The sequence below is a fragment of the Chiloscyllium punctatum genome, chromosome 22 (assembly GCF_047496795.1).
Source record: "Chiloscyllium punctatum isolate Juve2018m chromosome 22, sChiPun1.3, whole genome shotgun sequence".
Lineage (NCBI taxonomy): Eukaryota > Metazoa > Chordata > Chondrichthyes > Orectolobiformes > Hemiscylliidae > Chiloscyllium > Chiloscyllium punctatum.
Window position 1 is genome coordinate 64,433,649 of NC_092760.1, and position 24,021 is coordinate 64,457,669.

Genomic DNA, 24,021 nt, shown 5'->3' on the forward strand with positions numbered 1-24,021 from the left:
TATCGCATTGGTGTTGTCAGAGCTTGCTGTGCATAAATTGACTGCTGCTCCACTACAACAGTGACTACACTTCGAAAGTAGTTCCTTGGCAGTAAGTGTTCCCCAATGTCCTGAGGTCATGAACAACACAACAAATATGTCAGTCCTTTCTTTGTTTTGTGGCAAGTTTATTTGTCAACTAATGTTCAGATCTGGGAAATTCTTAAAATTCACTAGGAGGGCTTGGGTGAGAGATCAGTGAAGGAAGTCAACAGCATAAATCAATCATCAAGTTCTGGAAATTCACAACTCATATTGTCTCTGTTCATCCCATTAATTCACAGATATTGAGATAAAGGATCAGCCATATTAAATGGCACAGCAGGCTAAATTGTATCAATATGCTTCTATATATTATTTATGAATATAGCATTTATGATCCACACACTGCTATGTTCTCAACAATCTCTGGATTTTTTAGTTCACCAAGCAATCAAAATAAGAGAACACAAAATACGTTATTGCCATTTTGTTTTATTGTCAAACATGGTAACTGGACAAGTTAATACATCATCAAAATTATATATTTTTCATTTTTTTTCTTTTTTTTTTACAAACAGTAAAATAGGCTGGGTGCGCCTTGTACTATTTGACCTCGTTCACACTCGCATTCGCTCACACTCTCAGTGTACTGATTAATATTTCATCAAAGAAAAAATGTAACAACATCGAAGAACTTCTGAAAATTCGCACAAAGACTTTGGTCGAATACACGTTTGTGACACTGTCACCTAGGGCAGCAGTAAAGATAACATGAAATGTGACAATAGACAAAAAAAAATTAAGTGTTAAGTTTCATTAATTTTTTTACACTTCGCCTTACCACTAAAGAGCATACAGCAAATGTTCCTTGGATAAGGCATCTAAATCTCATATAATAAATGGACCAGTTTTAATTTTAAAAAAAAAATCATTTCTCACAACCAAAAGCTACAACAGCAAAGGTTTTAAAATTCAGGAAAAAAAGAAACACTGCACACCAGTGCATAAAAAATTTAGAGAGGAAACATAACCACAGGTTAAACAGTTCAAATTGCTTTTTAATCGCTTTGCGTGCTAGTGTGTAGGTAGAGGTGTATGTTTCTGTGTGTGTACAGTGACATTGGAACATTTATAAATGTTAGGGATACAGAAAGGTTGTGTCTGAAAGAGCAAAAGAGCTTCTCAATCACTTTTTTTTTAAAAAAGCAGTCCACCTCTTTGTGGTGAGAACAGTTACCTCGCTGCCTAACATGGGTGAACGTTGCATGCACGGATTTCTTTCATGTCCTTGCAGCTGGTGATCTGGGAGGTGCGATATTTTCTCTTGACGACCATGAACCGTTCCTGAATGCCTCCCCCACAGAACTTGCTACAATCAGTCCATGCTGTCCACGGTCTCATCTTGCATCCTAAATAAATGGGAGGTAGTTAGTTGCACTGAAGGCAGGTCAAAATTGTGTCAAATTTTGGCCATGTCTAGACACCTGGTCTGGACAGCAACAACAACTGGGCAACACCACTACCAATAAGATATGGTCTGAGTGCTTCCCTACATGTTAGCCTGAATAACATATAATGAAGAGCGGGTTCTTGTTGAGACATTTGCTTTGAAATGTATTAACAACACAAATTATTTTCATTGTTATAAGATCTCAGACTTAAATATTGACTGGGTTTATGCTTACTGGTATTACAAGTACATTACTTGATTGTAACTCTACACATGGTTGACTGACTGACTACACACGACACTGACTCAATTGTATTGACTCCATTGCACTTCCCTGTGAACGTGAGGTGAGGACCTTTATGCCAGAACATCATACGTTGTATTTTCATCTAACTGTTTTATAATTATACTGTGCAGTGGTACAGTGTAGCAGGTACACTGTCTGTCTTGGTTGAAATCTGTGCAACGAAACAACATCCTCAATCAGGCTAGTCTATACGCTTCTCTGTTTTTGGAAATAGATCTCCAGCTTGGTCAGGCTCCATTGATAGCTGTAACTTCTCTGTTTATGGGGGAAGAGGCTTTCTCATCTCATGTCTGCATCTATAGAGACTCAATGATAGAGATTGATCACTGTGATAAGCTAATAATTCCCTTATCATCACGACTACAATGATGGTAAAACAATGAGCTTGATGAACATTGGACCTTTTGGCCTCATTATTCTAACTGATAATTATTCATCCATTGTCAATTCATTATATTGAAGTCAGTGGGATGAAAATCTAATGAATTTTGCCATGGACTGACAAATCGCTCCATTAAATTATCAACCAGGCACAATAATAAAAACAGTCTATCAAAAAGAAATGTGAAGGAACATAGGAAACCCTGAACCAAAATTTTAAAAAATGGTCCAGCTAATTTGCTTTCTTCTCTGCTAGTAATCACAAGATACAATGATTATGGATTTTAGAGATCATGATATACTCAAAATTTTAATTTAGGACTAAAGCAACAGCTGTATCCCATCTAACCTCTCAGTTCAATCCTTTACTCTAGTGTTGACTGATAATGTGACTGTCAGTCCTACTGAGGATTATTTCAACTCAAAAAGCTAAAAATACTTTCAAGGAAGCTGGAGTCAACTAGAAGATTACAAAAAATAATTTCTGTAATGATTACTGCTGCGCTAAACTGAAAATAAATTGATAAGAATTCAGATTAGGTCACACTTATCTTTTGAGCATTACGTAGAGGATCAGTCATGATTGCACTGAATGAAGGAGTAAGTTCAGTGGGTGCTATCATTTATCTCCCTTTAGCTTCTTTGTGCAGACAGGGAAGACTCACCTGATTGCAACCATGGTTAGTTGGAGGACCACAGTACTGAATGAGCCAATATCAATGGCAGAACCAGTGCAAGACCTCACTACAAATCTTTTGCTGGAAAAAAGCATGTCAGACTGTACATACCTTTGAAGACCCTTGCTATATGTTACCATACAAGATTATAGGTCCTATAATGCAATTCATTAAACTGTTAGGTAAAGAAAATTCTTGAAATTAAAATTCTGACTAATTAAAATTCTGATAAATTCTGACTCCGCTCCACCACTCAACCACATACATCATGATTATAAGTCAGCACCAACTCCATATTGGTATAGAAATAACAATGCTTGAACTTTAGGTTCATTCAGTAATGTATCTGAAACAACACTAGGAACTCGGGTACCTATATGTTCTGGAATTTCAGGATCACCCCTCATCTGTTTATTCCTTTGCCTTTCTGGTGCTTCTTTGCGACGTCTCTTTTCATCGCTTAGCCTCCTTGAACACCTCCGCACTTTACACTTCTTGCGTTGGATGGTCTCGGGGCATAATGCTCCCCCAAACTGTGGCTCCAGTTTGATCATCCTGGTTCTGATCATATGCCCTTTCCCGCAAGACTTATTGCACTCTGACCATTCTGACCATTCAGAAACCATGCAATCAGTGGCTGCAAATGAAAAAGAAAGATGAGCGTAAGTGTTTTTCATGTCATAGTGAAATAAGAAGAAATCACTGTTTCCTAATATAAATCAGAATTCGCTGTACACCTTGGGAAGTTAAATTATTGAATCGAGTGAAACATGACTGATGAGAATAAACAGTTCAAGAAAGCCCAAACTTTTAAAAAAATGAACATTTTTCTGCTCAGAATGAATAATGTGCTCATGTTTGCTGGGTGAAATAATAATTCTGTAAAGCACAGACACTTACAGAGAATAACATTTCTTCTTTAATTAAAACAATTAACTAACTCCCATCTCTTAGTACTGTCTGTGCCCCAAATCTGTCCATAATGTGGTATTTGTCCCCTTTCTGTGTTGTTTTCCGAGAAACTTTACATTTTTGAACTGAGCAGGAGATAAAATTGTTGATCGAGAAAATAATTTTCTTATCTCAAGTCCTCAGCTTCTTTCCCTCTCCATCACTTATCTTTCTCCACTCTTCCATTGCCACTAAAGCATTGGTGCTTCTGATTTTTTTTTTCCCTGTTTACTCTCTCTCTGCTTTAAATTTCTCTCCTGCATACTATCCCTGGTCTCCAGATTCTTTGCTAGGATCAAAGAATAATGGGGTGAATGGTCTCCTTCTGTGCCTTATCATTCTCTGAATCAATGAAAGTCATTGCACAAGTTACTACTCTTAACTGTTCATTGTTGGGAGCTTGTAAACGTATAAATCCATATCCTCCCAACATTTGGCACAGTATGTTCTTTGTCAATATTATCCAATTAATTCTTCTTCTCCCACTGTTCTTCCCCTCCACATAGTTTTGTAATATTTTCTTTTTCAAATAATTATCCAATTTCCCTGTGAAATCTGTTTCCATCACACTTCACTCATTACGTAACAGAACAAATTGTACAAAAGAAGCCTTAAACTCCTGTCTGTTTCTTTTGCCCCCAAAATTATCTTAAATCCTTTTTACTGACCTTTCTTTCACTTTGTCTGACATATCAATGTACCTCATGATTTTGAACACCTCTATTGATTTCCCCTGACCGAGGGAGATCAACCCCAGTTTCTCCAGTCTCTCCACATCACTGATGTTCCCCATCCATAGTTTCAGCCTCTAATTTTCCTGTGCACCCTTTTAAGGTCTTAACAGAGTATTTTCTATTCTCTTAATGGTCCAGCTTTCAAATTGTAATTTGTCTTAGTTATGATTGTCTTGTGTTCGCTCCTGCAGATTTGTTTTAACAATAAGTGTTTATTATGCAGAAGATGATAGAATAAACCAAATAATTTCATGTAATACAATTCAAAAGATTTTATTACACTCTTGAAAATACAATCGCATCGATTGCAACACTAACCAGAAAGAGTTCATTTCTCTATTACATCTCTATGTTTAATTTGACTGTTTTTTTCAAAGCCTGGTCTTGAGAGCTTGGTAGTCTCTTCTTTGATTAAACTTAAACTTTCTCCAGTTTGAACAATGTCTGAGGGTTTTAACCTAATACAATTGTTAAATGCAAGAAAATCTCCATTACCACCTTCTCTCACATTGGTTTTAAAAAAAAACCACGCTTCAGAAATAGTGATAAGTTAATAATTAAACCCCTCTGGAAAACAAATAGCATCATCTGCTTGCATCAGTGACTGACTTGCTCCATTGTCCCTTAATCGCTTTATTGGTTTACCTCCTTGATTTATACATAAGGAAGTATTCCCTTTTTGGAGATAAAATAATCTGAACCTCCAGTGATCTGATTCTCCTTGTCAAAATTGGAAGAACAATTCTCGTGACTATCTGAGTCATCTCTCCCTTTTAAATACATTATAAGAAAACATGTTCTTTTTGTACTACTGCAATGATTTTAGTATCTACTTTTCTTCTTGTTGTTTCTGTTTTGAAGATTACTTAGATGTTCTGACTACTGAAACTCATTTCCCATTTAACCTATAACAATTAGCTTTGCTATGTCCATTCATATTACAATGGAAGCATGTTAATTTACTTTTATCATTTTTTGCTTACTGTTATTCCTCTTTTACTGCTTTGGTGTCCTTCAGTTTGGTCTCTATAACTAGTAATTCTTTGAGTCACAGATATCATTCTTCCAATTTCCTTGTGGATTTCCATTTGACTATTTCTTTACCTCTGTGTGTGAGATACCATTGGTACATGCCAGTACTGTTGCTCTCTGATCTTTAATACTTGACATTTATCTCAATAGGTTTCTAAGCTTGAAGGAATGCTATTTCTGAATTCTCCCACAGTCAGAATTGCCCTTATTCACATTCTCATTTTTTTTCTTTTAGCTTGAGTGATCTAATCCACTGATCCCTTAGCATTTTTTTTTCTCCCTTGCACGGTCTACAAATGTCTGATAAAATTTGCTTCTTGTAGTCTTAAATTTTAATTGATAAGCTTTAGGCACAAGGTCATAGCATTGAGTATTGCATTTTTGACATCTTCTTAATCTGCAGATTGTTCTTCTGGCAAACTCACATGAACAGTCAGAGCTGTGCCTGTCAAAGCATTCTGCAACATGAATGTTGAAACCTTTTTTTCTCCACTTCACCTGTCCAGCTGCCTTCTCAAATGAAATAAAATACCTTTTGACTCCATCCTAATTAAGTGTAGGTTCTTCATTAAATCAAATGCTACATGGGAATTGGAATCATCTTCCAAGATATTATTTCCTTCTTCCTGCTTTACACAGTTTTTCTTTGGTCAATCGTGCTTTCTAAATTTTGGACATCTAGTTTTTTAAAAAGAATTTCATTCTCCCTCTGCTTTTCTTTTTCCTCACTTTCATAGTAACATAGAGATAGAGAAGACAGGAGCTGGATTAGGCCATTTGACCTCTCCATCCTGCTGTGCCATTCATTATGACCATGGTTTGTTATCAAGGTCAATAACCTTACGTATTGCCCCCATATCTATTGATCCCTTTAGACACAAGAGTTCCTTCTTGAACACACAGTATTTTGGCCTCAACCACTTTCTATGATAGTGAATTAGAGAGACTCATCATTCTCTGGGTAAAGAAATATCTTCTCAACTCAATGTCAAAAGGTTTTCCTGCATCTACCCTATCTAGTCCTGTTAGAATTTTACAGGTTTCGAGAAGAATCCACCCTCATTCTTCTAAACTCCAGTGAATATGATCGTAGCTGATTTAATCTCTCCTCATATGTCAGTCGTGCTATCCCAGGAACCAATTTGCTAAACATTCGCTACACTCCCTCTATAGCAAAGATATTCTTCCTTATTCATACACAAGGAGCAAGAGGGTAACTAGAGAAAGGGTTGGCCCACTCAAGGACAAAGGAGTGAAGTTATGCTGGAGTCACAGAAAACGGTTGAGATTCTTAATGTGTACTTTGCGTCGGTATTCATGGAGGAAAGGGATATGATGGATATGGAGGTTAGGATAGATGTCTAATTACTCTAGGTTAAGTCAGCATAAGGAGGGAGGAAGTGTTGGGCATTCTAAAAAGCATTAAGGTAGACAAGTCTCCAGGTCCCGATGGGATCTGTCCCAGGGTCCTGAGAGAAGAGAGAGAGGAAATATCTGGGGCCTGAACAGATTTTTTGCAGCATCCGTGAACATGGGTGAGGTCCTGGAGGACTGGAGAATTGCTAATGTTGTCCTCTTGTTTAAGAAGGGTAGCAGGGATAATCCAGGTAATTACAATGACTGCAGATGCTGGAAACCAGATTCTGGATTAGTGGTGCTGGAAGAGCACAGCAGTTCAGGCAGCATCCAAGGAGCTTCGAAATTGACGTTTCGTGCAAAGCCCTTCATCAGGAATAAAGGCAGTGAGCCTGAAGCGTGGAGAGATAAGCTAGAGGAGGGTGGGGGTGGGGAGAAAGTAGCATAGAGTACAATGGGTGAGTGGGGGAGGGGATGAAGGTGATAGGTCAGGGAGGAGAGGGTGGAGTGGATAGGTGGAAAAGGAGATAGGCAGGTAGGAAAGTCCGGACAAGTCATGGGGACAGTGCTGAGCTGGAAGTTTGGAACTAGGGTGAGGTGGGGGAAGGGGAAATGAGGAAACTGTTGAAGTCCACATTGATGCCCTGGGGTTGAAGTGTTCCAAGGCGGAAGATGAGGCGTTCTTCTTCCAGGCGTCTGGTGGTGAGGGAGCGGCAGTGAAGGAGGCCCAGGACCTCCATGTCCTCGGCAGAGTGGGAGGGGGAGTTGAAATGTTGGGTCACGGGGCGGTGTGGTTGATTGGTGCGGGTTTCCTGGAGATGTTCCCTAAAGTGCTCTGCTAGGAGGCGCCCAGTCTCCCCAATGTAGAGGAGACCGCATCGGGAGCAACGGATACAATAAATGATATTAGTGGACGTGCAAGTAAAACTTTGATGGATGTGGAAGGCTCCTTTAGGGCCTTAGATAGAGGTGAGGGAGAAGGTGTGGGCGCAGGTTTTACAGTTCCTGCGGTGGCTGGGGAAAGTGCCAGGATGGGAGGGTGGGTTGTGTCTGTACTGTTTGTCCTGTTTGGGTCCGAACTCTGCTGGTCTGTACAGTTTGTCCTGTTTGAGGACACCTCTTCCTATTGCCCCCTCGACCATGACCCCACCCCCCATCACCAAACCATCATCTCCAAGACCATACAGAACCTCATCACCTCAGGAGATCTCCCACCCACAGCTTCCAACCTCAAAGTCCGGGAACCCTGCACAGCCCGGTTCTACTTCCTTCCCAAGATTCACAAGCCTGACCACCCTGGCCGACCCATTGTCTCAGCATGCTCCGGCCCCACTGAACTCATATCTACCTACCTCGACACTGTCCTATCCCCCCTAGTCCAGGAATTCCCCACATACGTTCGAGACACCACCCACTCCCTCCACCTCCTCCAAGATTTCCGTTTCCCCGGCCCCCAATGCCTCATCTTCACCATGGATATCCAATTCCTCTACACCTCCATCCGCCATGACCAGGGCCTCCAAGCCCTCCATCTTTTCCTCTCCAGACGTCCCTAACAGTACCCTTCCACCGACACTCTCATTCGTTTGGCCGAACTGGTCCTCACCCATAACAATTTCTCCTTTGAATCCTCCCACTTCCTCCAGACCAAAGGGGTAGCCATGGGCACACATATGGGCCCTAGCTATGCCTGTCTCTTTGTTGGCTACGTAGAGCAGTTGTTCTTCCGTAATTACACCGGCACCACTCCCCACCTCTTCCTCCGCTACAATGATGACTGCATTGTCGCCACCTCGTGCTCCCGGGAGGAGGTTGAGCAATTCATCAACTTCACCAACACATTCCACCCTGACCTTAATTTTACCTGGACCATCTCTGATACCTCCCTCCCCTTCCTGGACCTCTCCATCTCTATTAATGACGACCGACTTGACACTGACATTTTTAGAAACCCACCGACTCCCACAGCTACCAGGATTACACCTCTTCCCACCCTACCTCTTGCAAAAATGCCATCCCGTATTCCCAATTCCTCCGCCTCTGCTGGATCTGCTCCCAAGAGGACCAGTTCCACCACAGAACACACCAGATGGCCTCCTTCTTTAGAGACTGCAATTTCCCTTCCCACGTGGTTAAAGATGCCCTCCTACGCATCTCGTCTACATCCCGCACCTCCACCCTCAGACCCCACCCCTCCAACCGTAACAAGGACAGAATGCCCCTGGTGCTCACCTTCCACCCTACCAACCTTCGCGTAAACCAAATCATCCACCGACATTTCTGCCACCTCCAAACAGACCCCACCACCAGGGATATATTTTCCTCCCCACCCCTTTCCGCCTTCTGCAAAGACCATTCCCTCCGTGACTACCTGGTCAGGTCCACGCCCCCCTACAACCCAACCTCCCATCCTGGTACTTTCCCCTGCCACCGCAGGAACTGTAAAACCTGCGCCCACACCTCCTCCCTCACCTCTATCTAAGGCCCTAAAGGAGCCTTCCACATCCATCAAAGTTTTACTTGCACATCCACTAATATCATTTATTGCATCCGTTGTTCCCAATGTGGTCTCCTCTACATTGGGGAGACTGGGCGCCTCCTAGCAGAGCGCTTTAGGGAACATCTCCGGGAAACCCGCACCAATCAACCACACCGCCCTGTGGCCCAACATTTCAACTCCCCCTCCCACTCTGGCAAGGACATGGAGGTCCTGGGCCTCCTTCACCACTGCTCCCTCACCACCAGACGCCTGGAGGAAGAACGCCTCATCTTCCGCCTTGGAACACTTCAACCCTAGGGCATCAATGTGGACTTCAACAGTTTCCTCATTTCCCCTTCCCCCACCTCACCCCAGTTCTAAACTTCCAGCCTCAGCACTGTCCCCATGACTTGTCCGGACTTTCCTACCTGCCTATCTCCTTTTCCACCTATCCACTCCACCCTCTCCTCCCTGACCTATCACCTTCATCTCCTCCCCCACTCACCCATTGTACTCTATGCTACTCTCTCCCCACCCCCACCCTCCTCTCGCTTATCTCTCCACGCTTCAGGCTCACTGCCTTTATTCCTGATGAAGGGCTTTTGCCTGAAACGTCAATTTCAAAGCTCCTTGGATGCTGCTGAACTGCTGTGCTCTTCCAGCACCACTAATCCATAATCCAGGTAATTATAGACCGGTAAGTCTGACATCAGTGGTAGGGAAGCTGCTGGAGAAGAGACTGAGGGATAGGACCTATTCCCATTTGGAAGAAAATGGGCTTATCTGTGATAGGCAGCATGGGTTTGTGCAGAGAAGGTCATGTCTTACCAACTTATTACAATTCTTTGAGGAAGCGACAAAGTTAATTGGTGAGGGAAGGACTGCAGATGTCATATACATGGACTTCAGTAAGGCATTTGATAAGGTTCCCCATGTTAGGCTGATGGAGAAAGTGAAGTCAGATGGGGTATGGGGTCCAGGGTGTACTAGCTAGATGGATAGAGAGCTGGTTGGGCAACAGGAATCAGAGAGTAGTACTGGGAGGGAGTTTCTCTAAATAGAGACCTGTGACCAGTGGTGTTCCACAGGGATCCGTGCTGGGACCACTGTTGTTTGTGATATACATAAATGATTTGGAGGAAGGTGTAGGTGGTCTCATTAACAAGTTTGCAGATGACACTAAGATTAGTGGAGTAGCAGATAGTGAAGGGGACTGTCAGAGAATACAGCAGAATATAGATTGGAGAGTTGGGTGGAGAAATAGCAGATGGAGTTCAATCCGGGCAAATGCAAGGTGACGCATTTGGAAGATCTAATTCTAGAGCGAACTGTACGGTAAATGGAAAAGCCCTGGGGAAAATGAATATAGGGAGAGAGATCTGTGTGTTCAGCTCCATTTTTCCTGAGGGTGGCAACAGGTGGTCAAGAAGGCACATGACATGCTTTCTTTCATCGGCCGGGGTATTGAGTACAAGAGTTGGCAGGTCATGTTACAGTTATATAGGCCTTTGGTTTGGCCACATTTGGAATATTGAGTCCAGTTCTGGTTGCCAAATTACCAGGAGAGGGTGGAGAGGAGGTTTGCCAGGATGTTGCCTGGTATGGAGTGCACTAGCTATGAAGAGAGGTTGAATAGATTAGGATTATTTTCATTCAAAAGATGGAGGTTGTGGGGGACCTGATTGATGTCTGCAAAATCATGAGAGTATAGATAGGGTGGATAGCAAGAACCTTCTTCCCCAGAGTGGGGGACTCAATTACTAGGGAGTCATGAATTCAAGGTGAGAGGGAAAAAGTTTAAGGGAGATATGTGTGGCAACTTCTTTATGCAGAGGGTAATGGGTGTCTGGAACACGTTGCCAGTGGAGGTGGTAGAGGTGGGCACAATAGCGTCATTTAAGATGAGCAGGGAGCAGAGGGATACAGACCCTTGGAAAATAGGCAACAGGTTTAGGTAGAGGATCTGGATCGGCACAGGCTTGAAAGGCCAGAAAGTCTGTTTCTATGCTGTTATTTTCTTTGTTTTTTGTTCTTGTATAATGAGACCAAAACTGCACATAATATTCCAGATATGGCCTCATTAATGCCCTGCAGCAAGACCTTTTTCCTCTACTTGAGTCCTCTCGCTATGAAGACCAATACACAGTTTACCTTCTTTATTGCCTGCTGCAACTGCGTGTCTACTTTCAGCGATTGATGCATGACGACACTCAGGTCTCAGTCAATGTTTCCCTCTCTCAATTTACAGCTATTCAAATTACAAACAGCCTTTCTATTTTTATTACTAAAGTGAATAAACTCACATTTATCCACATTACACTGCATCTGCCATGTATTTACATATTCACTCAGCCTATTCAAATCAAACTGCAACATCTCTGTACCTTTCTCATTGCTCACTCTTTCACCAAGCTTTGTGTTATCTGAAAATTTGTGACTTTACATTTAGTTCCTTCATCTAAATCATTAACACAGATTGTGAATAGTTGGTATCCTTGTATCAATCCCTGCAGTAGCCCATTAATAACTGCCTGCCATTCAGAAAAACAGTCAGTTATTCGAATACACTATCTGCAATTCCATGTGTTTTAATTTTACAGATTAAACTCTGATGTGGGTCTTTGTTAAAAGCCTTCAGAAAGTCCAAATAAATAATATCCACTGGCTCTACTGATCAACTCTACTAGTTAGGTCCTTGAAGAATTCCAGTAGATTTGTTAAGCATAATTTCCCTTTTATAAGTCTATACTGATTCTATCAATGTTTTCTAAATACTTGGCTATCAACTCCGTGATAATGGACTCGAACATTTTCCCCACAACAACGTCAGAATCACTGGTCTATAACACCCTGTTTTCTCTCTACCTCCCTTTCTAAATAGTGGGGTTACATTAGCTACCCTCCAATCTATAGGAACTCTGTTCCAGATGACCATTATTTCTAAGGCTACTTTCCATCTTCTCTCTTTTCCCTTTTTCCTGTCTTTCCATTTCAAGATTTTTTAACCCTATGACACTTTGCATTAGCCTCTGTTTTTCTAACACACCATGGTCGTATGTGCAGAAATAGTCTAATTAGCCTACTGAGTCTACTGCACTATTCAATGAGAGCATGGCTGATTTGATAATCCTCAAATCCACTTTCCTGCCTTACCCCCATCACCTTTGATTCTTTTCATGATTAAAAAATTGTCTATCTCAACCTTGAATATACTAAACAATACTGCCTCAACTATTCTCCGTGCTAACAAAATTCATTACCCTCAGAGAAGAAATTCCTCCTCATCTTTTTCTTAAATGTGTGACCCTTTCTTCTGAGATTGTGCCCTCTCATCCTGGACTCTCACATAGTGGGGAACAACGCTCCAAAACTGTCTGCTAAGCCTCCTAAACGTAATGCATTTCTCCTTTAAAAAGCCACATGAGATTCTTCTTTCACTTCTAATTTCAATTTATCTGCTAACTCTCTCAATTTAGCTCTAATCAAAGGTTTTGAATAATTCACTTTCATATCTTTCACTTACAGAAAATTCTTATTAAGTTTCAAAGTCGTCTTCAAGTTCTATGTAATAAACTTCATCACAACTATCTTATGTCCAAAACTGACAGGCACCCATTTCTATAAGATGGCAGATACATACCTCTTTTAACCACAGTGAATTCAAATTCTGCAAGAGGCCCCAGTTGTTTCAATTTCAGCTAATGTTATTATTGGACTGGTCAAATTCCAGACTGAAATCTGGCTTGATTGATGTTTTTGTTTTTATCTAATTAAGTTTCTTTAGCCAAAACACTAGTGAACAATGCTGTGGATTTGGGACTAGCAATGAAATACAAGTTTATGAAAAAAAGGTAAGAATTAAATAAAATAGAACAGCCTATTTATATTTTATACAAATTAAAAGAATTTGAAACACAGTAGAATTACAATCCCATCTATTCCAAGGCCATCACTCAAAAATGAAGCATTACTATTACATCTACAGGTTCAATGTAACTGCTTCTTTCAATTGCCCATCTTGAGAATTTGGCAGCTTCTTCCTTGATCAATCACATAACTGAGCTTAGACTTTGTCAGCTTTCAATAACCCCTTCATGGTTCTAAATAAATACTTCTGGGTTTGGAGCTTCCATACTAGAATCCTTACACTGAGATAACCTTTTCTCTAACTTGCCTAAACTAACACCTTTCTCTCAGATAAACTATTTCATATATCTGATTTTAACTGGGACAAAAAAATTCTGATCTTTCAAAACAAAAAGTAAATTAATATCTATTCCATCTGTTCATAAAATTTACTCAATGTAAACAAATCTCTATTATCAGCCAGGGACACACATTCATACTGGTTTAATGAAAATAATTTCTCCTGAAATCACAGGTTAATCATTAAGCGGTGTCAAATACACAAAAACCCACATGCCATGTGTTCAAAATCCATTATGCTAAAATAACTGGTTTTAAAATATATACAAATCACTCTGGGATGTGGGCATTGCTGGTTAGGTCAGAATGTATTTCTCATCCCTAAATTCCCTTGTGAACATGATGGTGAGCTGCCTTCTTGAACTGCTGCAGTCTCTGTGATTTAGGTACACCCAAAGTGCTGCTGGGAAAGGAGATCCTAGATTTTGACTCAGGTGACCGTAAAGGAATTGTGGTATTGTTGCAAGTCGGGATGGGACTTTTGAGGGGAAATTTCAGGTGGTGGTGTTCCCATGTATTTGCTGTCCTTGTCCTTCTAGGTGCTACTGATTGCAGGTTTGGAAAAAGTGTTGGCTAAGGAGCCTTCATGATTTGCTGCAGTGTATCCTGCTGACAAGACACATTGCAGCCACTGAATGCTGATGGTGGTGGATGTATATGTTCTCAGTGTTAAATGAGATGCCAATGCAGCGGGTTGGTTTGTCTTGGGCTTCTTAAGTGTAGTTGGAATTTTAAATATCAAGCCCAGTGGAAAATGTTATATCAACTCTTGACTTGTGCTTTGCAGATGGTGAGCATGTTTTGGGGAATCAACAGATGAGTCACTTGCTGCAGAATTCTCAACCTTTGACCCTCTCCTGAAGTCACAGCATTATGTGCCCAGTCTAGTTTAATTTCTAGTGAATGTATCCCCCAGGATAGTGGGACATTCATTGATGATAATATCATCGAATGTCTAGAGGTTATAGTTGATGCTGACTTGTTGGAGATGAATGTTGCCTGGCACTTTTGTATTTTGAATGCGAGTTGCTATTAGCAGCCTGAATGTTATGCAGCTCTTGCTGCAGTGGGGCCCAAACTGCTTCAGTAACTGAGGAACAGTAAATGATTTTCAATAGAGTGTTCAAGAGGGTAAATGCAGAGGTGGTGTTTCCACTTGTGCAGAGATTCCAAATCTAGGGATCATAAGTAGGCCAGAATTTAGATTAGATTCCTTACAGTATGGAAACAGGCCCTTCAGCCCAACAAGTCCACATGACCCTCAGAAGAGTAACCCACCCAGACCTGTTCCCCAACATTTGCCCATAGGGTTAGGTGCATTAGTTAGGGGCAATTTAGCATGGCCAATTCACCTGACCTGAACATCTTTGGACTGTAGGAGGAAACCAGAGCACCCAGAGGAAACCCACACAGACATGGGACAATATGCAAACTCCACACAGTTGCCCAAGGCAGGAATCAAACCCAGTCCCTGGTGCTGTGAGGCAGCAGTGCTAACCACTGAGCCACCAAGTCATCCAAAGAGCTCTGTATACTAAATATTGGGCAAGCAACTTCAGAAGGATCAATTGCTGAGAAAGGTTGCCACTGGTTAGGCATTTAAGTTTTGTCTGGTGATCTTTCTGTCCACTCTGGAGCCTTGCCACTGTTGTCCTTCTCTGCCAGAAAATGCCAGATGCCAATGACAGACTAGGAGTCTTATAGCGATGAAGAGTATTGCTGGTCATCCAATCATGCACAGTCATGAAGGGGTGCACTGGCAAGCAGGTAAGTGCATTTTGAGGCAGGGGTTGGTGCGCCAGGAATAGTGGACTTAGAGGGAGATGGGTCAGGGGCATTGGATATAAGGGAAAGTGGGTGGCATTCAATGGCCAACCCCATGGCCAAGCCCATCCCTGTTCCTGGTTTCCACCAGACTGGGGAAAGATGAAGTGCACCCCTAAACTTGGCATAGAAGTTGGTTCAGGTTCCCCTTTGGGTAAACCGTTGCTTAGTTCAGCTGTCAGAGGCTCTCATCAGGCCATTGGAGTGTTGAGTATCTTCGCTGACTGTTAATTCACTAGTTCAGGGTCTGATTTGATGACAGGTAGAAAAGGTCACCAACAGGCCTTCTCGTACAGAATGCAATTGTTAGGGTGATGGAGAGGAGCAAGTGTCTCTCCAGATTTTTTTGGCCAATTTTTTGCCCTTCCCATCTTCATCGACACTTTCAGGGAATAGAAAATTGCATCCATAGTCAGAAAAAAATCTACTAAACAATTCAGTGAAATCTTCTTTATTCAAAGAGTAGTTAGAATGTAGAGTTCATCACTATAGGGAGTAATTGAAGTATAGATTCCTTTAAGAAGGGTGGCTCAGTGGTTAGCACTGCTGCCTCACTGAAGGGTCCCAGGTTCAATTCCAATCTTGGGTGACTGAATGTGTGGAGTTTGCACATTCTCCCCATATCTGCGTGGGTTTCCTCCGCATGCTCGAGTCTTCCCCCCACAGTCCAAAGATGTGCAGGTTAGGTGGATTGGCCATGCTAAATTGCCCATAATGTCCAGGGATGTGTTGCTTAAATGGATTAGCCGTGGAAAATGCAGTCATAGGGTGGGGGAAGTGGGGTTTTGGGTAGGATGTTTGTTGGAGAATTTGTGTGGACTTGTTGGGCTGAACGGCCTGCTTCCACACTGTCACGATCCTATTTGAATCTATACATGAGAAAGAAATGAATAGAAGGTTCTGATGACAGCGTTAGCTGAAGTAGGATAGGAATAGGTTGATGTGGTGTATTTGACTTAACTGGATGAGCAAATTCAATGTATTTCTATGTGTGAAAAGTGAAACTTCTACTTACGACATTCTGGCAACATGCACTTCTCCACCTGTTCCAACTCCTCGTTGCATTCCCCCACCTCAGCTGGGGATTTCAGCATCCTCCACCGTGACCTCATGCCAATCCCACATGTAACGCTACAGTCACTCCAGTCTGACCAAGGAGTCAGCATACAGGGAATTGTCTCTGACAGCAAATACAAAACAGTTGTTGGCAATCCAAGTCTAATCTGCCGAATTATAACCTTAATGCAGATTAACATTTCCTAAGTGAACCATTTCTCCACAAAATTTCCTCATCAGCACTTCATAAACTCAGATGACCTAACCATCTCCAAAGTTTTGATTAGTTAGTAGAGCTCAGTGTTAAACATTGTCAAAAAAAAAACTCATTTGAATTTTCACAAGTGCTTGCCCCACTCCCTTTTCTGTGGAATTTTTAGGCTGTGTGTTTAGTTTCAGCATACCTCTGTTTCTGAAATGGATAGTGATCCCAAAGCATGGGGGAAAATTAATAAATGAAGTGACTTAAAATTACTTAATATTGATCAGTGGTGATCAACTGTACATTTTTGAGTTAAAATGGCAGGTTAATTGACATCTGGGTTAATTGTTACATAGCACTGGAGAAGAGGTACACATAGGCACAATGACGAAAGCTTTCACAGTTTCCTCATCTGTTCCTTTTAGTACCCTGAGGTGGTGTGTGATTAGATCCTGAAAAGTTACCTTTCTTAAGTCCCGTTATTTACCTCATTATCATTTTGGCCACAGTTATTGAACCCAACAAGACTTTCCTTTTATTTGTTTAACAGTTTCACTTTTATCAGTCATATCCTTTTCCTCTGCTGTGAAAATAAATGCAAAGTGGCCTTTCAAGAACATAGTCATATATTACATCACAGGAAAGCTTCCACTAAAGCTAATGAAAATCAAATGGGGTGCAAAATGAGCTTCTGATCTGCTTGCACTTGGGCCTAGAATGAAAATTTAGCCCTTCCAAAGTTCAAAGGCATGTTGTGATTGATTTGTAGATTCTAAGAGTTCTTGGTCTTCGGGTTTGGCTTTATCCACCGATGAGGCACAAGATAAAGGACAACTCCTTTCTGTACCTCCTGGCCCACATGAATTTTAAAAAAAAGGACAAACCAGTAAACAAGTAAAACAAAGCACAAGTAAGACTAGCTTGCTTGATTTTGAAGCACTGGATTTTGAGGTTTTAGAAGACTGTGTGCTACCAATTTAGAAGTTATGCGGGTGAAGTCAGTCATTTTTGTATTCTTCAGTGGACCAACTTCGCTTCCAAGTATCTTTTGTTATGACAGGCCAGTATATAACAAACAACAAATGACATTAATCCATCAATAGTGATGAGATTGTAATCTCTCCACTAATATGATCAGCTGACAATAGGCCACTGTCAAAATGTCATCAGACACATTACTAATGACCCTATTTTAAAGCCATCATTATCTTATTCAGCTCAGGGGAGTAGCACAATAACTGAGCACAAAGACTACGAAGGTTAAGAATTTGGACAGTCACTATTCATCCATGTTAATTCCACAGGTAGCAATCTATCAAAATAAACTACAGTCTGATTGGAGAGAATAATTTGAAGGAGTTTCCTGTACTCGACTGTTGTTATAAATGACAACAATATTGATTGAAAAAAGATATATTAATTTTTCAGTTTTAAATTTTATCAGTTTGCTCCAATTATGTTGAATAAGTTATCTTATAATTATAATCAATGAAGAGCTAGCTCAATTAAAAAAAAACTATTATATGAAATATTTGCAATTTGATTGAAGCTTTGAGTGTTACTGTGGGATTCTTATGTGGTCCCTATACTTACGACAGTCTGGCATTCCACATTTCTCCATTTGTACTGTTTCCACTTTGCACATGGATCCATCTGATGGATGCATCTTGACCATTCTCTGCCTTCTTTTGGTGCCCATCCCACAGCTCGCACTGCACTCCTCCCATTCTCCCCACTCCGTCACAAAGCACGTATTTGATGCTAAAGTCAGGGGAGGAAGAGGAGATCAATGAGGAATAAAGCAGTAATTCATCAATAGATGTATACATGATTGTAGTCTCCATGTTCACTTCCATTCGGAGTTTAACTCCAAACTTCTGATCCTCTCCATCAAGAATATGCACATTCAAACGTCCCTCCGTGGCTCAGTCAATCTGATTCTGGAACCTTCATCATTACCAGTTCTCCCCTGAATGGCCTCCCATCTACACTTTCTGTAAACTTTAACTGAACCAAACTCTAATGCCCATATCATAACATTTGCTCATCAGCTCCTGCACTTACTGACATACTGTAGATCCTGGTCTGGCAACATCTTGAAATTTTCCAAATCACTCAATGCCCTCAGTGGCCTCCTGCAGTTCTACAACATTCTGTGCCTGCTGGGTTCCTCCAATTTCTCCCTCTTGAACATTCCTGATTTTAATCAATCTGCTATTGGCTTCAATACCCAAACTTTGAGTATGGAAGTCACTCCCCAAACATCTCCAGCTTTCTACTTACCTCTACTCCAAGTTTTTCACCTCATCAAAATAAGAGTCAATGGAGAATGAATTCACACTGATCACAGCAATCCCACAGCAATTGAACAGAATTGGAAGAAGTCAGGACTTACACTACTCACCGAGTTGGAATGGTTACCTCAAAAAGCTGTCAGCTCCATTGCAAAAGGAAATTGTAGACAGGTCAGGGACAGGTGGGAAGCCAACTGAGGCATTTTACTCCTTCCTAGCTTACAAACCCTTGATTGAGGGACTGTAAAAGTCTGTTCTAAATCTTGGAATCCTGGATCAGGCATGTACAGAGTTTTAGCATGCAGATTGATGCCATACTGAGTTTGGGTTCAGGACAGACTGAAGAAGGAGAAGGAAAAGTTGAGAACTGACATTAAAAGGTCATACTTCTTGATTAATGTTAAATATATGGCAATCATGGATATATCAGGCTGTAAGATTTTTGAAACATTGTAAATTTGAGGGCTCTAATGAGTCAGTATGAAAGAGGAGCTGAGGCCTGGGGTAGATCAACCAAGATTGTATTAAAATGGCAGGGCAGGTATGAGGGGCTGAATGGTCTATTCCTGTTCCTGTTCCTTAAGTCATTATGTTCAACTGCCTGCACCCAGAGACGACATGATATCGTAAGGTTGGCTAGTGCTGAATGTAACATGAACATTAACTGCTTCAGAACAATTACCTTACACAACAACATTTATCTTCAAAAGCAAAAACAGAAGTTGCGAGAAAAGCTCAGTAGGTCTGGCAGCATCAGTGAAGAGAAGTCATAGTTATTGTTTCAGATCTGGTGACCCTCCCTCAGAACTTGTGGTAACTAGGAAAATGTTGGTTTATATGCAGAAGGTAGGGTTGGAAAGGGGATAAGGAGTAAACAATAGGTGGGGATAGGGACAAAAGACACAGTTGTTTTGACAACGGAGTGGATAATAATCTGGCTAGGAGGGTGAATAACTGTTAATGGAGACTGGTAGTGGCTAACAATAGGTACTGTGCAATGGCAGACCACGTGATAACAAGGCCTGGTGTGTGGGGTAGGGAGCTAGGACATGGGAGAGGTCATGCCCTAAAATTATTGAACTTGATATTGAGTCCGGAGGGCAGCGGGGTCCCCAAGTGCAAAATGAGGTGCTGTTCTTCCAGCTTGCACTGAGCTTCACTGGAACACAGAATCAAGCCTGAGACAGAGATGTTGGCCAGGGAACAGGGTGGTGTGTTAAAGTGGCAGGCATCTAGATGTTCAGGGTCTTTCTTTTGTGGGCAGAACATAAATGTTCTGCAAAGTGGTGACCAGTCTATGAATCATTTCCCCGATGTAGAGAAGCTACATTGTGAGCAGTGAATGCACTAAATGAGATTGTGACATTCTTGATGAAGGGCTTATGCCTGAAACATTGACTCTCCTGCTCCTCAGATGCTGCCTGACCTGCTGTGCTTTTCCAGCACCACGCTTTTTGACTCTAGATTGTGATAAGTGCAAGTAAAATGCTGCTTCACCTGGAAGGTCTGTTTGGGCCCTTGGATGCAGAGGAGGGAGGTGGTAAATGGGCAGGTATTACACCTTCAGCAGCTGTAGTGAAGGAAGGCTGGACCAGGGTGTCCTAGAGAGAAGGAAGGCAGACAGAGAGGAGTGGAAAGTGTACCTGGTGGTAGCATCTCACTGGAGGTAGTGGAAATGGCAGCTAACAGTCTTCTGGAAGTGGATACTGGTAGATTGATAGGTAAGGACAAGGGAGACCCTTTTGCTGTTGCTGGACGGAAGAGAGGGGTGAGGGCGAAAGTGGGGGAGATAAATCAGACTGGGTTGAGGGCCCTGTCGACACCAGTGTTGGGAATCCTTGGCTGAGGAAGAAGGTGGACATTTCTAGAAGTTGGTCTCATCGGAACATTTGCAACCGAGAAGGAGGAACTGGGAGAATGGAATGGATTCTTTGCAGGAAAGAAGATGCAAGGATGTATAGTCCAGGTGGTTGTGGGAATTGATGGGTTTATGGTGATATTAATGACCAGTCTATCCACAGAAATGGAAACAGAGATGTTGAAGAAGGGAAGCGAGGGGTCAGAGATAGACCAGGTGAAAGCGAGGATGGGTGGAAACTGGAAACAAAATCCATTTTAACTTTGCCAATTCCGGACGAGAGAGGGAAGCAGTACTGATCATATCATCCATAAATTGGAGAAAGAGTTGTGGGTAGGGGCTGGGATAGGACTGGGACAAGGAATGTACCACTTAGCCCACAAAGAGTCAGGCATAACGGGGCTCATGTGGTTACCCATGACAACTCCGTGACCTGAAGAAAATGAGTGGAGTTAAAAAAGATGTTGAGGGATCGGCCAAGCAGTGGAGGGTGGTGGTGGGTTGGGATGGTTCAGGCCTTTGCTCTCAGAAGAAACGGTGAGCCTTGAGACCATCCTGGTGGGGGTTGAATGTGTAGAGATACTGCACGCACTTGGTAAAGAGGAGGCGGCTGGAGCCTGCAAATTGGAAATCCTAAAACTGGCGTAAAGCATTAGAGGAATCATGGATGCATGTGGGCAGGGGTTGGACTGGGGAGAAAAGACTGAGTCAAGGTAGGAAGAGAGAAATTGGATGGGGCAAATGCAGGCTGAAACAATGAGTCTGCTCAAGCAGTCCTGTTTGTGGAGTTTCAGAAGCGAGCTGTGGGGGGTTGGTGGTCTACACCTTGGAGACAGTTGCGGGTAATGAGGTCATTGACCATAGTTGATACAATGGCCTGATGTGCCATGGTGGGGTTGTGGTCTGGGGGAGATGAGAGGAAGTATCTGAGAGGTAGAGGTATGTAGACATCAGTCAGACTACAACAGCATTCCTTACCCACTCCCTTGTTCTTCTCTCTCTTTGGTCTCTATGCCTAATTATCGTTCACTCCTTATCCCCTCCTGACATCCTATCTTCTACATATTCACTGACATTTTCTTTACTAACATCAGTTCTGAGGAAGTGTCACCGGTCTGAAATATTAACTCTGATTTCTCTGCACAGATGCTGCCAGACTTGCTGAGCTTTTCCAGCGACTTCTATTTTTGTTTTGGATTTACAGCATTGGCATTTCATTTTTATTTAACACTTACCTTCAATTTTGTTTCATTGTTAATCTAACGATTGTTGATCCTACATTATAAGAGCAATTACATTTCAAATATATTGATGAAAAAAGACACATTTTGTCAATGCTTTTCATCTTACACTTATCACGGCAATTCACAAGAAAAATCAATGTAAAAGGAATTGTCCCACAGAGTGATAAAAAAAACTTCCACAAAACCGATCCTTTTCAGCAGTGACTCAAACTCTGTTTACAAACGACTACTTCAAATGTCATTCATTAGCTGCAAAGTGTTTTGGAATTTCCTGAGATTGAGGAAGGTGTTACACAAATGCAAGATTTCATTTCTTTCTCAATTGAAATGACTGTTAAGCAGAAGCTGTATGTCCAATTTTAGTAAATCACGCTCTGCAATTAGTGAGCCTGGTCTTCATTAGAAAAAGAGGCTTAGAATAGAGAAACCAAGAAGATTTGTGAAACAAATATAAAAAAAATCATTCAGACCAGTTGTGTATGATTTCCTGGTGCCATGTCTAAATCTGTGCATCTCCCTTTAAGCAGGGTGTGAAAGATTTGGAGAGAACGCAAGTGAGGTTTACTAGACTGGCTTCAAGGTTGACAGCTACATGGACAGGGTTGGAGAAGGTCTTTAGTGCAGGGAAAGATAAGAGGAGATTTGATGGAATTGTTTAAAATCATGAAGGGATTTGGTACAAAAGATAAGGAGAAATGGTTTCCAAAGGCAGAAACATTGATATCCACAAAATCCCAGATTTAATGGAAATGGCAAAGAAACCAGACATGACAACTTCTTACAAAATGGATGGTGAAGACTTTGAATGCATTGCCTGATAAAATGGTGGGAAGTGAATCAATAGAAGCTCATACTTAAATGGAAAATGTGCTTGGATAGGGGGAAAGAATGAGACACTGAGCAATCTAAATGACCACTTTCTGCATGTACTATGTTGTGTCTCTAACTATGATGCTTTTTTCCATAGTCTGTTAAGATAATCAGATAGAGGAGGAAAGGAGCCAAGTCGTATACTCTAATTCTGCAACGGTAGAATTTACAGCACAGAAAGAGGCCAAATATCTTCCACTGGCTCTTTGAAATAGATGATGTTTGTACCATTCACTATCCTGCAGGTTAGTCCTGCAGCTGAAGCAGATAGGTCAGCTCAGCATCTCATCTGGAATACGTGATCTCCAATAGTACAACATTTCCTTACGTACTCCGCTCGAGTATTAGTGCTGGATTACATGCTCAAGACTCTGAAACCCATGGCCTCTGGCTCAGAGGTGAGACAGTACTAGCAACTGAGTCATGACTGATTTTGCACATCATTAACTTTTCCTACATGTCTACAATTAATGCAATTAAATTGGCTCTAAAGTGCTCGAGACATTGAGGTCATGAAGGGTGCTCTGGAAATGCAGGTCCTCTCTTGCATTATCTCTGGACCTAGCAAAATATTTACACTCAACATATGATCTCATCTTCTCTGTAACCTTTTTAGAGGTTGATGGGCTGGCAGTATACCTCCAGTACATTTTTCTCTTGCACATACCGCATTCCTCATTGACGATGCATTTTTCTGTCTCTTCAGTGGGAAGCGTGCAGAGGGAGCCATCCTCGGGGTATTGCTTGATGTATCTTTCCCGTGATCTCATTCCCATTCCACAGGAGAGGCTGCAAGGGGACCAGCTGATCCACTCTGACATCATGCAAGTTGACGCATCTGGAAAATGTAAGTTGTGTGTTACTGAATTGATCAAGAACATTATGGATGTACGACAATGGTGTGCAGGAAATGACTCATCGGTTTATCAAGCCTGCCCCAAGCAGATGATGGGGCAAAAGTGAGGACTACAGATGCTGGAAACCAGAGTTTAGATCAGAGTGGTGCTGGAAAAGCACAGCAGGTCAGGCAGCATCCGAGGAGCAGAAAATCGATGTTTCGGGCAAAAGCCCTTCATCAG

General features: G+C 41.8%; 1 protein-coding gene across 1 annotated transcript in view; it reads right to left on the reverse strand.

Moving 5' to 3' along the window:
* Positions 1–493: 493 nt before the first annotated feature.
* Positions 494–24,021, reverse strand: part of LOC140493734 (spondin-1-like) — a 334,053-nt gene continuing 310,525 nt past the window's right edge. Inside the window, exons 12-16 of the mRNA XM_072592548.1 lie at positions 23,610–23,780; positions 18,270–18,437; positions 16,434–16,598; positions 3,210–3,473; positions 494–1,430 (exon numbers count right to left, since the gene is read on the reverse strand). Of these exons, the coding sequence (XP_072448649.1) occupies positions 1,267–1,430; positions 3,210–3,473; positions 16,434–16,598; positions 18,270–18,437; positions 23,610–23,780 (932 nt within the window). The 3' untranslated portion in view covers positions 494–1,266. The remainder of the gene's footprint in view (positions 1,431–3,209; positions 3,474–16,433; positions 16,599–18,269; positions 18,438–23,609; positions 23,781–24,021) is intronic.